Here is a 14,246-nt window from a genome sequence, read left to right as displayed (position 1 = left end):
GACCTTTTTCAGGAGTTATTCTTAGAAGCAAACATACCCCATTTAAATAAATAACTAGGGAAACCACAGCCTTTGTGTATCTTTTAGCTTTGGAGGCACACTTAAAGGAAGTGTTACTGTCAGTAAGTATTTCACAACTAAATATCTGCTGCTTTGATATATGACCATTTAAAAAAAAAAAAAAAAATCCCTCCTGCTAAAAGGGATGTTGGGCTCCAGAGAGTCATCATCAGAGTTAAGAACTCTTTGAAAAACCACTCTGGTTCTACAAAAGATGAGGAAGCATAGACAAATATAAATATTTTATCACTGTGCCTAAAACCGGGTACATGGAATAAAACGTACCTCTGGTGATGTCCTTGGTAGCAAATCTGTCTTCCTTAAGGTTCACATATTTCCATAGGGAGCTGACCCCACAGCATAAGCTTTCTATTCTTGCTTTTATAACAACACCATTGGTGCTGGGGCAAGTGTACCCAGGTTGATGGCTCTATATAGTTTTTCCTTGTAATTTAGCCTGTGTTTCATGCCTGGGGGAGTTATTTCCCTTTCACTTAAGAACTGGAGTCCTTCAATCTCCTTGCATTATTTTTGTTGTGATATAGCACTTTAAAAGCTCCCTGGCTGACAACCGTGGCCAGAGTCTGGGATCTGCTGGGAGCAGCATCATGTACCGAAAATAACATTGGTTCATCTGTTCACTAAAGGACTGCAGTGTTATACAGACTTGAAATGGATTTTAGGATTATAAAACAATGACAGGAGTTAGGAAATGCACTCTCATACACGTTCTCATTGAGGGATAAGATTAAAAAATATTTACTTAGTCATATTTATATACAGCTCCACAAATAAAATAACATTGTTGATTGTGTCCCCACAGTTCAAACGCTACTCAACAGATAGTTATGTAGCATAAAACTATGCTGTGCCTTCATTTAAAATGATACTTCAGATCTATCTTGTTCCAAAGTCAATATTTTTATTACTCCATTAAGTAATTTGTTTATTTTTAATAATATCAATGCCAGAAGCAATTCTCAAATTTAGAATTGTCAAGTAGGTCAAACAGGCTGTCATCTCATCTGTCAGACCCCAGGACTACATTCACAGTTCAAGTTCACTAGGAAGAGCTGCCTGGAACAGTTGGAAACCCTCATACCCTCTTTTCTGTACAACAGCTACTTCTTATCACTCTACCTGGTGACCTGTTTGTGCCTTGCTGGGTTGTTGGAACACTTTCTGAATTTTCAGTCACTATGCAATCCTGTGAGAACACTGACCCTGTCTATTATTTCCTGCCTCTGCCTAAAATTATGTCCTTCCCAGGTCCTTGTGGGTGGAAAGCTGGGAGTCTTGCATCTCTGGACTTCAAAGGAACTGACCTGATAGCTTAAATCTCCTAATTTTACAAAAGAGCTAAAAGAGTCTGAAAGCTTAAGCTGCCCAGTATTGAAATACCTGCTTAGGGTTTGAAAAATAACTTGAAACTCAAGTTTGTAGGCACATATTCCTTGTTTTACTAGGATTGGAAACCCCTGAGGTTTTGTGTATTTTTACATCTGTCAACAGTGGGAAAACACAGTAGAGGATCCAAGAGTGTGAACTCTATAGTCAGACTGCCCAGATTCAAGCCTACCTGCTATGTACTAACGTGTAGATCATGGTCAAATCATTTAACATCTCTGTTCCTCCATTTCTTTGTCAAACGGATGTAATGATACCACCTCCTTCACAGGGCTGTTATATAGGCACAGAACGTACAACACTATGTAGAACGTTGTAAGTTTTCAATAAAGGTTAGCTATTACCATTCAACGAATTATTCATTCAAACTTAACGAAGATGTGCTTGGTGCCTATCATTTGCCAGGTAATAGTGTAGACCCCAGGAACAGAATGGCTGATAAAATAGGCACCATTACTCCTCTCTGGCTTCTCTTTACCCCACCACTCCACCCAGAAAAGAGTAAACAATCACATGAGTACACTTCTAATATAAATTACTTTAATTACTGTTATTAATATGAATTAAAACTAAGGAGTTTGGACTCAGGAAAGGAACAGAATGGCAAGGGTTGAGCATGCAGGGGTCGATTATGCAGGCCTTGTTAAATTCGTAAATATCATATTACAGTTCTGGATTTTAATATGTTCAAGGAGAAAGTTTTATGTTTTTAATTACAGGTGCTTCTGCTAAGCATGATATGCAAGTTTTTTAAAAGCATTGCATTCTGCAAAATTCATATTAAAATAACAGGGCTCATAGAGAAAAAAAGATACGTGCAGATCCCCAAAACTTGTGCAATCACCACCAGCAATCACCATCCCAATGAAAATATCAGCAAAAATAAACTGTTGCTAAATAAATACCTAGTAAATATAAAATTCTATTCTTACAAAAATAAGGTAATTTGATAACATAGATACAAGTAAGGTTCAGCCTACTCTGAGAAAGGCACAAAAGTCTGGAAGAAGCACAGCACAGTATGATAGAATTTGTGTCCGACAAGAGCCAAAGTAAGAACAGAATGTGGGCCTGAGGGAAACGGGCATCATATTCTACATTGCACTCCTCTGTGGCTCCAGTTAACTTCAGCTTTATTACCATAGTTTGCATTTAGCTGCTGTTGTTTCGTGGTGCAAACTGTTTATGTGTTGGTGAATTGGCTTATGAAACAACACACAGTAGTCACCCCTTATCCTGCATCATTTTTCATGGTTTCAGTAACCAGTGATAAACTGCAGTCCAAAAATATTATATAGAAACCTATAGAAATAAACAATTTATAAGGTTTAAACTGTGCACCATTTAGAGTAGCATGATGAAATTTTGCAGCATGTACTTCTGTCCCACCTGTGATGTGTATTGTCTTTTTGTGCAGTAGATTCACGTAGTAGACACTCCCTGCCCATGAGTCACTTATCCTTCTTGGTTAGCAGATTGACTGCCACAGTATTGAGTGCTTATGTTCAAGAAAGCCTTAGGTTAGTTAATAATGGCCCCAAAGTACGAGAATAGTGATGCTGGCAACTTGGATATGCCAAAGAGGAACCATAAAGTGTGCCCTTTATGTGAGAAAGTGAAAGTTCTCTACTTAATAAGGAAAGAAAATAGATCATATGCTGAGGTTGCTATGGTAAGAATAAACCTCTCCATGAAATTGTGAAGAATGAAAAAGAAATCCCTTCTAGTTTTGCTGTCCCACCTCCCAAAACTCCAAAAGTTACAGCCCCATGATACGTGCTTAGTTAAAATGGAAAAACTATAAAATTTGTGGGTGGAAGACATAAACAGAAACGTGTTCTGATTGATGGATAACAGCTTCGGTACTCTCCTTGGTTTCAGGCATCTCCTGGGCATTTTGGAATATATCCTTCACAAATAAGCAGGGACTACTGCACTTTGCATGTTGAATTCACATTTCTCTCTACTTACCAATCATTTATTCACTAATTTCCCCACACTATAGACACATATTCTAGCACAACGGACAGATGGAAAGTGATGTGAGTGGATGAAAACTTCTAAAAGATTACTCTGATAGGGAGTCACAAGTCAGATTTTAGACACCTTTGACTTCTAAGTGAAAAGGAGAATTTGGACCAGACTGGAGACAATGATGATGAATGTAGTCATATGTCCAACCTCAAAAATCTCTAATATACAATAAAAGGACACTTGTCTTGAGAGATGACCTTAGAGGTCAGTATTTTCTAAAGTCTGAGTGTTAATACCTCATATCCCCAAAATAGTGAAAGAGAAGGTTTAATAGAACAGGAAGGCAGAAATGCAACCTAATGGCATATTCTAGAATAGATTTGGGAAGTCAGAGTTTCTGTCACCCACTTTTCTCCTTATATTTATCTCCCAATCTGAACGGATATGCTTAGAATAGGATTGGTATGAGTATGGGATGAAACATGGAAGAAACAAAAAAATTCAAGAAATTAAAACACCTTAGAGGTTAATCCTAGCAATTTGAACTTAAAAACAAATGAGAAAACATACATTACCCTGCTTACACGTTATTGAAATAGATGCAAAATGTTCTCTTACTTTCTAATGTATTTTTACCACAAATATGATGCAGTTCATGTTAGATATTTTACTTTGAATGTTAAGAATAAATTGCTTAAATAGAAATCACACTTTGTGATTCAGACTGTATTTTCTAAATCAGTGCTGTCCAATGGAAAATAATTCAAAATGTAAATGTGAGTTGCATATCAAATTTTAATTTGCCCATAAACACATTAAAAAAATGGAAAGAGGCCGGGCAAGGTGGCTCACACCTGTAATCCCGGCATTTTGGGAGGCTGAGGCAGTCGGATCCTGAGGTCAGGAGATAGAGATCATAGTGGCCAACATGGTGAAACACTGTCTCTACTTTTAAAAATACAAAAAATTAGCCGGGTCTGGTGGCACACACCTATAGTCCCAGCTACTCGGGAGACTGAGGCAGAAGAATCGCTTGAACCCGGGAGGCGGAAGTTACAGTGAACCGAGATTACACCACTGCACTCCAGCCTGGGAGACAGAGCAAGACTCCATCTTAAAAAAATAAATAAAATAAATAAATAAGCAAAATTAATTTTAATAATATGTATTTTTATTACATTACACATAAGTGAATACACATTGATCTGAATTGCAGCTGACTAGTTGACAAAAACACCATGTGTTATAGACACTTAATTAAACATGCATTGATTTTGATTTTAGTTCTCTTTGTTTGGAAGCAATATATATATATGCTGGTTTCCAACATTTTTGGCCCTTAGAAACTTTACAGGCTCGAAGCACTGTGACCCTAGTGCCAAATGCATAAAATCACCCTGGTGCTAGAGCCACATTTCATAGTGCCTGCTTAGAAAATACAGGAATGCTTTTATTCCTTTAGACCTCAGTGCAATTATCACCTACCACAGGCTTTGGCTAACTTGGGTTTTACCCTCAGGATAGTTTTGTTTGCTTTTTTCTCCCCCCATCAGCATAATTTGCCTTCAGTTATTTATTTGACTGCTTATTTTCTGTTTGTGATTTTAGAGAGGCAAAGATTGTGTCTGTTTTCTTATCTACCACATAATTAAAGGCAGTGTATTATAGACACTCAATGAATATTAGATAAGTGAATTTAAAAACGTTTGTTATAAGAGAAAGCTCAAAAGTCATTTTACCTAAATGCAGAGTAAAAGTCTTGCTTCTGGTAGGGATCCAGCTTTTCTCTGAGCTACACAACATCTATAAAGTAATACTCACGTTGTCAAGGTTTCTGGTATATCCAGGCTAGAGAAACATTTTTTAAGAAAATTTAAATTTATAAAGACTTATAACATTGTATCCATCATTTACATTTTAGTAAGATCATTCAATTTTACATTTAATAATTTATCTTGTTCTTTAGATCGTCTGTATCTTTCTATTCTCTAACTTCAGGGGCTTTTTGCTTTTTAAAAATTGTGTTTTCTTTATTCTCTACATTGTGGTTCTTAATTTTGGCATTTTTTTGATACCCTAGGGGATATGTGGCAATGTCTGGAGATACTTTTTTCTTGTCACAAACCAGATATGGGAAGGGGTGCTACTGTCATCTATTAAATAGAAGAAAAAGGTGCCACTAGAAATCTTAAAATGCACAAAATAGCTTCCCAGCAATATGAATTATCAACCCTAAGATGTCAATAATGCTGAAGTTGCAAGATCCTACTCTAACTTAATAGCTCACTTTAAAATAGCGATCTGTATTTTTCTCCTTAAAATGTTTTGCCAATTTTTTGAAAATATAATTTCTGTTTATAATGCACCTTTTGCTTCCTTGTACCTAATATTTTCTCAAGTTTGTAAAAAACTCAGACAATTTATCCAAGTTAAAATGGTGAATAGCGGTGACCATTTACTAATATAATTCTATAGTCTTTCTTCTCTGTTTCCTTAAATGTTGGCAGATATAGTGAGAGTTGTGATGAATATCATCATGCAATATTATTAATGTAATGTATCTTTGTTAATCTATTTCATAGGTCCCTTTAGATGGAATATAATACAGCAGAAGCCTTTTCATCAAAAGGATTAATGTCTGCATTATCATTTCTGCAATAAAACAAGAAGCTAAGTGGTGGAGGCCACAGACACCTCAAACCTGGATTCCACAATTCTACGTTAAGTTTTGGAGTTTTTATTACTCTGCTGTAGGAAAGCCTTTGCCAATGCTTACAAGGAACTGTTTATCCCTGCTTCTCTGGGTTCTGTTTGATGGAGGTCTCCTAACACCCCTACAACCGCAGCCACAGCAGACTTTAGCCACAGAGCCAAGAGAAAATGTTATCCATCTGCCAGGACAACGGTCACATTTCCAACGTGTTAAACGTGGCTGGGTATGGAATCAATTTTTTGTGCTGGAAGAATACATGGGCTCCGAGCCTCAGTATGTGGGAAAGGTAATGGCGTGTTTCTTTTGACAACCACTTGATAGGAAGGGGGAATATGCATTGTGTATTTTGTATGGATGTTTTGCACAGGAATTGAACAAACCAGTGACTAGAACACTGGAATTGAAATCCGAGAGACCTGGTTTATCTTCCTGACTCAATGGCCCGGGTAAGCTTCAGAATATCATTTAAACCTTCTTTGCTTTAATTATTCCTCATTATTTTAATGAAAATAATATATGTTTGGTTCAGTTTTTGACATTCTTTGCTGAAGACATGAAGTTAAAATATGAAAATGTTATTAAGCATAATTGTAACTGTAGTTAGAACTATAGTATCAGTATAGTTTATCATTTTTATTGCTCACAGCCAAATTGGAGATGTTTAGCAATAGGAGACACAGAAGAATCACCAGGCATAAATAATCTAAACTGATCTTGGTGTTCTTTAATGACAAGGATGTATTTCTTCTTCTTTCCCATTAAAATGTGATGTGCCATTTGGATTGTGGTTCTGAAGTATTCGATTTGGCTTGCTAAAGCTTTATAAATAATTTTTATATGTTCAGCAGATATTTATAAATGTATTTATGGCTGAAGTAATAATTTTTGGAAGCCAAATATGTACACATCAACAGAGCATACAATTTAAAAATCTTATTGCAACTTTATGGAAATTTATTTTTTTTCACAAAATACTTGGTGGCAACTGTCTGTTTGACAGTTATGTTCTACTACTTATTTTTTTTCATAAAAATTTTTTCACCCATGTCTAGAACAGTGTGACTTGTCCATCACACACAAAATAATTTCCCCCAGAAATATGTATTATATTTTATTTTGATTTTGTGAATTCTCTTCAAATTTTGTAAAAGATATTGCCATGGGTTTTAATTAAAAAAAAAAAAAAATAGATGCCTGAGGAGAGTTTAAAATAAATCCAAAGTCACAAATGGAAAACCATAATAGGAAGAGTGTTTGGAAATGGATATGGAAGATCATGACTCTTGAGCAGCAAATCCTTTGAGCTTTCTGAAAACATAAACTAAAGATATACATAAACAGGTTCTATCATTCCAATATTAGGTCAAAGGAAGAATAGTCATTTAAGATCTGAATCATTTCTACCACATTTAAAATAAATTGCCTTGTGGAAATGTATTTAAAGGATGTTAAACGATATAGTGGAAAAGGTCTTTAAACAGAATCTTTGTTGAAAGGGACATATAACCAGAGTTTCCACTAAGGCATATGTGGCCCCAGGCAAATAATTTTTGCAGGGCACCTATCTATGTTTAAAAATTGACTAACCCCAAATCAAATCAGTCCATAAGTATCATTCTAGTAGTCCAATCTCAATGATCTTACAAATACACACAGACACACACACACACAGACACATACACACACACACACACACACACAAACACTGCCATTAAGCAAGAACTGTGAACTATCTCCTTTACAGGCTGCCCACCAGGAGCCAGGGGCTGTTCAGTTGGCACTGGGACAACCCCACGGTGCAATCCTTAAAGATCCACAGGGCACTTATGAACCTGTAGGTTGAGTAGAATGTCAAAGTGAGCCCCAAATGATAAATGGACACTGAGACCCAAACAGTTCCAGCCTAGACCAGAATGCCCTTCTCTGATCATATTGCTGTCCACTGATAGCCCTAGTCACACAAAAAGTCTTGGAAAATTTTGAGGAAGTCACTCCAAACTATGGAATTCCCCAGAAGTTACTGCATAAATCTTCTCCTTGCATAATTCCTCAAATATGACCGTGGAATATAACAATCACTAACATTTCTATATTGTAAGATAATTTCATGTGGTCCTCCTACACTTGTTTCTTTTTATTTAATTTAATGTAAGAATGGAAGTTTGAAATCCAAGACAAAGGGAAGGGTAACATAGTCTAAAACTCTGCAAGATAGGTGTCAGTTATCTCAACTCTGTTTATGACAGAAGCTAGGCATCATACTGAGATTCCTGACAAATTCTCTGTTTTTGATTAGAGAAGATCTATAGACCTCAATTTCCAGAATTGGAGGTAATAAAGTTGAAATTAGGTTAAAAAAATAAAACTGACTTTTATTTGAACCTAGAGAGTGGTAGTATTTCATCTCCTCAAACGGTTCACGGGATTGTATATGCAAGTTTTTGCTTGATACGCGGAAATTCCACTTTTATAATTGCTATAACAGTGTAGAATTCATCCAGTTTATTTAAAAGAGGAACTAGTATTTATAAATATAATTAAAAAGGAGTAAGTCTAACATCTAACCTATCATTACATTTAAACAGCATTATTTCCACTGGTACACGGCTCCACATTGGTAATGGGCAATGAACACCCATGTTTCTCAAGCAGTGTATATTTCTAATGCAGATGAAAGAGCGGATGCCAAGATTTCTTTTCCACCAGGAAACTAATTAAATTTTAATTAACTGTCTTGATGCTTCTAGATTTGAGAATAGAAATACAATAACATGGAGACCAATTTAATCCATTATATATGTATGTATAAACATATGAATATATTTATATTCCACTCATTCCAGAAAGACTTTGAGATTACTCATAGAAAAGGAAAGTATTATGAATAATATGGAACTCAGAGCTAAGAAAAAGGGCTAATGCAAAAATGCCTAGGAAAATTGTCAGTTGTCTATAGTTCACCGTTGGACAACTTGGGGGTTAGGAGAACTGACTTCTCCCTAGCACAGTTGAAAATCCAAGTGCAACTTTTGACTCCCCCAAAACTTAAGTACTGATAGCCTGCAGTTGACCTGAAGCTTTACTGATAGCCTAGTCAATTAAAACATAATTATATGCTAGAATACCTATAACATAAACATATTATGTTTATATATGTATATATGTATTATAGACTATATTCTTACAATAAAGTAATCTAGAGAAAAGAAAATGTCATTAAGAAAATCACAAGGAAGTCAAATACATTTACTATTCATTAAATGGAAGTGGGTCATCATAAAGGTTTTTTTTTTTTATCCTCATCATCTTCACATTGCATAGGCCGAGGAGGAGGAAGAAGTGAAGAAGGTTTTTCTCACTGTCTCAGAGGTGACAAAAGTGGAAGAAAATCCACATAAAGTAAACCTATACAGTTCAAACTTACCTTGTTCTAAGATCAACTGTACTATCTTTGGCCTCAAATATGACTTTCTGGTTCTTGGTAGAAAGAGCATATATGAAAATCATTAATTCGTATAGTTCCCATTGTCAACTCCACATTTTTAGGGACCAATTGATTTTCTTACATTCAAATCTAAAATAATGTATTCATGTAGAAATTTGTAGAGGCAACTGAGAGACTTAGGTGACATGATCTTCAACAACCATTTTATTTAAAGAATCAGATGTTCATGTTGATATCCTTGCAAGAAAGCACAAACTGTGCTATTACTTGTAACAAATGTTACTTTACTTTCTATACAAATAAATCACAGGGTATACAGAGGTAAAACTTTCCTCAAATACACATTGTGAATTTAATACATTACCTAGATAAGTATAAGTTTTCATACTGTACAGTAAGAAAGAAATTAACTTTATCTGCAAAAATTTGTACTTCATATGTTACCAGTTGTTCAAACTAACCACAAGCAAAACATTTGCATTATTACAGACATACATATATATACATGTGCACAAGTGTGCATACACACACCAACATGATTTATGCTTATACCAACATGGATAATTGCAAGCCTATATCTGTGTGGTACTAAGTTTTTTCATAGCCTCCAAGTTATGTATCCAGGAAATGCTGCCTATTTTATCCCCGAAGAATTAATTTAAGAAACTGAGTTGTCATTTCAGATGAATCCCAGTTAGCAGCAATTCTTAAATCTAAACTCTTTAAAAGGGCAAAAAATAAAAACGTAAAACATATATAAACCCTAGTTTCAGAGACATCCATTTATTTAACCTACTTTTGATGAACAATGCATTACAACATGAGACGGTATTAAGCCTGCAGGAATAAATGTTACTGTGAAGGTCTCTAGATTACAATTATAAAAGTTAAACTTTATTGAGTGCTTCCTTTGGGCACCATTTTAATTGCTTTACAGACATATACTTACATATCTGCAAAACAGCACTATGACTGATCTTCTTATTAGTGCTATTTTACATATCAGAAAACTGAGGCACCGAAAAGTTAAATGACTTCCCCATATCTCAACACCCAGTGGGTGCTTAAGCTAACATATCAACCAGGTGGTCTAGCTCCATTGCACCAGAAAATATCATGGTTTATTATCCTTCCAGGCTTTTAAGTGCTAACGATCATTTCAATACTGTATTAAAAGTGTTATAATAGAAACACTATTAGGAAATGTCTATGACTCCATCCAGAAGATGGAGGAATTCTAGAAAATCATCACAAATGAGGAAGCACCTGAGATGAGTCTTGAAGGATGATTTGATTTTTCTAGAAGTGGTAGTATGGGGAAAAGTTTTTGTAAGCCCTGAGGCTTGAAACTTCAAGGTGAGCCTAGGTAGCCATATTTCAGTATAGTCAGATAGTCAGAGTGTAAAACCAATTACTCAGAGTGAATAAATACAGGAAATGTGGAAAGGTTCAATTCTCATACCCAGATGAGTAGTATTCATTCTTAAAAGTGTAAAGACCCATAAAGTGCCTTGTTTGGGGATTAATACTAATGGAATTGCAATTCTGGAATGACTCATCAGACAGCCAATTAAAAGATGCGTTGAAGACAGGGGAAAAGGTATAGAGATAGGGAGAGCATCTGCAGGAGAAAGTTACAATGGGCGTGAGGAGGAAGTATAATGAAGGAAATGAGAAATTAGAGTTGAATATTTGAAAGGTGAAGAGATAATGAAAAACTTCAAGATTCATTGATCATGGCAATGTAAAGGATGAGACAAATTAGAGAAATATTGTGGAGGCAAAATCTGCAGAAATTAGTGGGTAATTGCATACAGAGAATTAAATAAAGGGAAGAATAAAAAATGACACAGATTTCTGACTTCTGTTTTATTAGTATCCCTTGTAGATTTGGGACTCAAGTAAGAAATAAAATAATTGGTGTTGGACATCCTATGCCCTTAGTTACTTAGAAGTACACACACAGGTGAAGTATATCATAGATATTTACATACATTAATCTAGTGTTCACAAAAAAGTAATTGGAATACAAATGGTAGTTAAAATCATGTGTGGTTAATACACTCTAGGGAAAATTACAGATAATGTAAGAGAACCCTGATTTTTTTAAAAAAAAATTTATTATACTTTACGTTCTAGGGTACATGTACATCATGTGTACATATGTATACATGTTTGTTACATATGTATACCTGTGCCATGCTGGTGTGCTGCACCCGTTAACTTGTCATTTACATTAGGTACACCTCCTAATGCTATCCCTTCCCCTCTCCCCACCCCACGACAGGCCCCGATGTGTGATGTTCCCCGCCCTGTGTCCAAGTGATCTCATTGTTCAATTCCCACCTATGAGCGAGAACATGTGGTGTTTGGTTTTCTGTGCTTGGGATAGTTTGCTCAGAATGACGGAGAACGCTGATTTTTATTTGCAAAGCAGATTTTAAAAATTAGATAGATCTAATTAGTAGAGCCAAAAGGCAAGCATTAGATAGTGTCATGGAAGATAAACCAGGAAAAAGTTTTAAAAATAAGGAAGACAACAAATGTTGAACTCCACAGGCCAAATTAAATAATGACTTAAAAGGTTTCATTGGTTTTGGTAACTAGTGACCGAGAAGTGACTTTTGTCAAAATAGTTTTAATGGTTTTGTCTAAAGCATAAAGAAAGAAAACAGAGATGTATACAGCTCATGGATGATATTTCAAAAGCATAGATGAAAGAGACTGAGGAATGCCCTGTTGATATTCTCAGTTTAATCCTACAGGTGTATTATTTAGTTAGGATTCTCCAGAGAAGCAGAACCAACAAGACATGTATATAAATAGATAAAAGAAAACATTATTTATTTATTTTTAGTTTTATGCAAACACTTTTATTACTTTTTAAAATTTAATTTAATTTTAAATGTCAGGATACATGTGCAGGACCTGCATGTTTGTTAACATAGGTTAATGTGTGCCATGGTGGTTTGCTGCACCTATCAACACATCACCTATGTATTAAGGCCTGAATGCATTAGCTATTTCTCATGATGCTCTCCCTCCCCCTGCACTCCTGACAGGCTGCAGTCTGTGTTGCTCCCCTCCCTGTGTCCATGTGTTCTCATTGTTCAGCTCCCTCTTATAAATGAGAACATACCGTGTTTGGTTTTCTGTTCCTGTGTTAGTTTGCTGAGGATAATGGCTTCCAACTCCTTCCATGTCCCTGCAAAGTACATGATCTTGTTTCTTTAGATGGTTGCCCAATGTAATTTGTAGATTCAATTCCATTCTCATCAAGATACCATTGACATTCTTCACAGAATTAGAAAAAAAAAAAAAACTATGTGAAAATTCATATGGAACAAAACATTATTTTTAAAACATCGGTTCATGCAATTGTGTAGGTACAAGTTCAAAATCTGCAGTAGGGCCTCTAATGGGATGACCTGGGGAAGAGCGCCATTCTGAGCCTGAAGGCAGTCTGCTGGAAGAACTCCTTCTTGCTTAGGTGACATCAGTCTTTGTTTTGTTAAAGCCTTCAACTGATTAGATGTGTCCCACCCACATAATGGAGGCTAATCTATTTTACTCAAAGTTCACAAATTTAAATATTAATGTCACCCAAAGAACACAGAAACATCAATGATCATGTTTGATCAAATATCCCACCATTATAAGTCCACTCTTTGTCAACTTAGCACCCGTCCACATCTCCTTAAACCATGTTTAATCTCCAAATAGAGATAATAACAAAGTCATACTTCTAACAGGATATAACTCTCTCACATGCAACCAAAATTACACAAACCTTTTTCTCAGAAAAGAATGTAAAGTCCTTGGGTTTGCTCATCTTGATGTTCTGCAACTTGATGTAAAATTAACAATACTTAAATATTGTGATATAAAGTCAATACATTTTGTGTTACATGATAAGGGGATAGGAGAAGGAAGAAAAAGGATATTAAATATATCATATTTATAATAAGACAAGGAAGAAGTACTTGTAATGATTATAGCCCTCATTTCCATAACTGGTCATGTATCATAGCTTGTATTTATAACTGCCTTTTTCCATTACCCATTTTGTATTACCTTTGCTATCAGCAAGCAACTCAGCTGGTAGTGGCTCTTTACCTTGGGGGGTGACACAACCTTAATTTCAAAAGGGTCTGGTCTAGACCAATACTAGTTCTGCCTAGATTGGTTTGTTGTGGTTTTCCATTGACTTTAATCACAGGGCAAGGTAATGAAAGAGGTGCCCTAAGGAATATCCAATGTTGCATCCATTGTGGAGGGTCAATCCAATTTCCCATTGGTACTCAAGATCAATCACCCTGGACAGCACAGTAATTTCCCTCCTTGCTCTTGATTCAGGGGAATGAGGAACTCAAAGAGGCTGAGTGGCAGTCTCAACTTCCAGTTCAATGGAACTATTATTTTGTGTCCTGGTGGAAACATTCTTCCTTCTGGAACTAATACCTCTAGACTCGCATAGCGTAAGTCCATAGGGTCAAGAAGCAAAATTTTTGCTAATATGTCACCAGGAGTAATAGTGGTATCACATTCATTTCTACCTCATAATTCCAGACCAGTCACTTCTGGCTTGAGATTGATTCTGGCTATGGAAGAAATAGTGCCATATATTGGATGCTGATTCAGAGCATT

The 14,246-nt window shown here is 35.7% G+C and overlaps 1 protein-coding gene across 5 annotated transcripts in view; it reads left to right on the top strand.

Moving 5' to 3' along the window:
• The window catches only part of CDH12 (cadherin 12), a 1,145,481-nt gene that overhangs the window by 790,355 nt on the left and 340,880 nt on the right, over window positions 1–14,246 (top strand). For 4 of the 5 annotated variants that reach the window (XM_031666714.1, XM_031666715.1, XM_031666713.1 and 1 more), the window contains one exon: window positions 6,024–6,440. In XM_031666714.1, the coding sequence (XP_031522574.1) occupies window positions 6,210–6,440 (231 nt within the window). In that variant the 5' untranslated portion in view covers window positions 6,024–6,209. Of the gene's footprint in view, window positions 1–6,023; window positions 6,601–14,246 lie in introns of those variants that run through there. The other variant, XM_031666716.1, reaches the window with a different exon arrangement.

This window comes from Papio anubis, chromosome 5, assembly GCF_008728515.1.
Source record: "Papio anubis isolate 15944 chromosome 5, Panubis1.0, whole genome shotgun sequence".
In the NCBI taxonomy this organism is placed as follows: Eukaryota; Metazoa; Chordata; class Mammalia; order Primates; family Cercopithecidae; genus Papio; species Papio anubis.
Note: the sequence above shows the minus strand (reverse complement) of the source record. Positions and strands in the feature narration are given on the sequence as shown.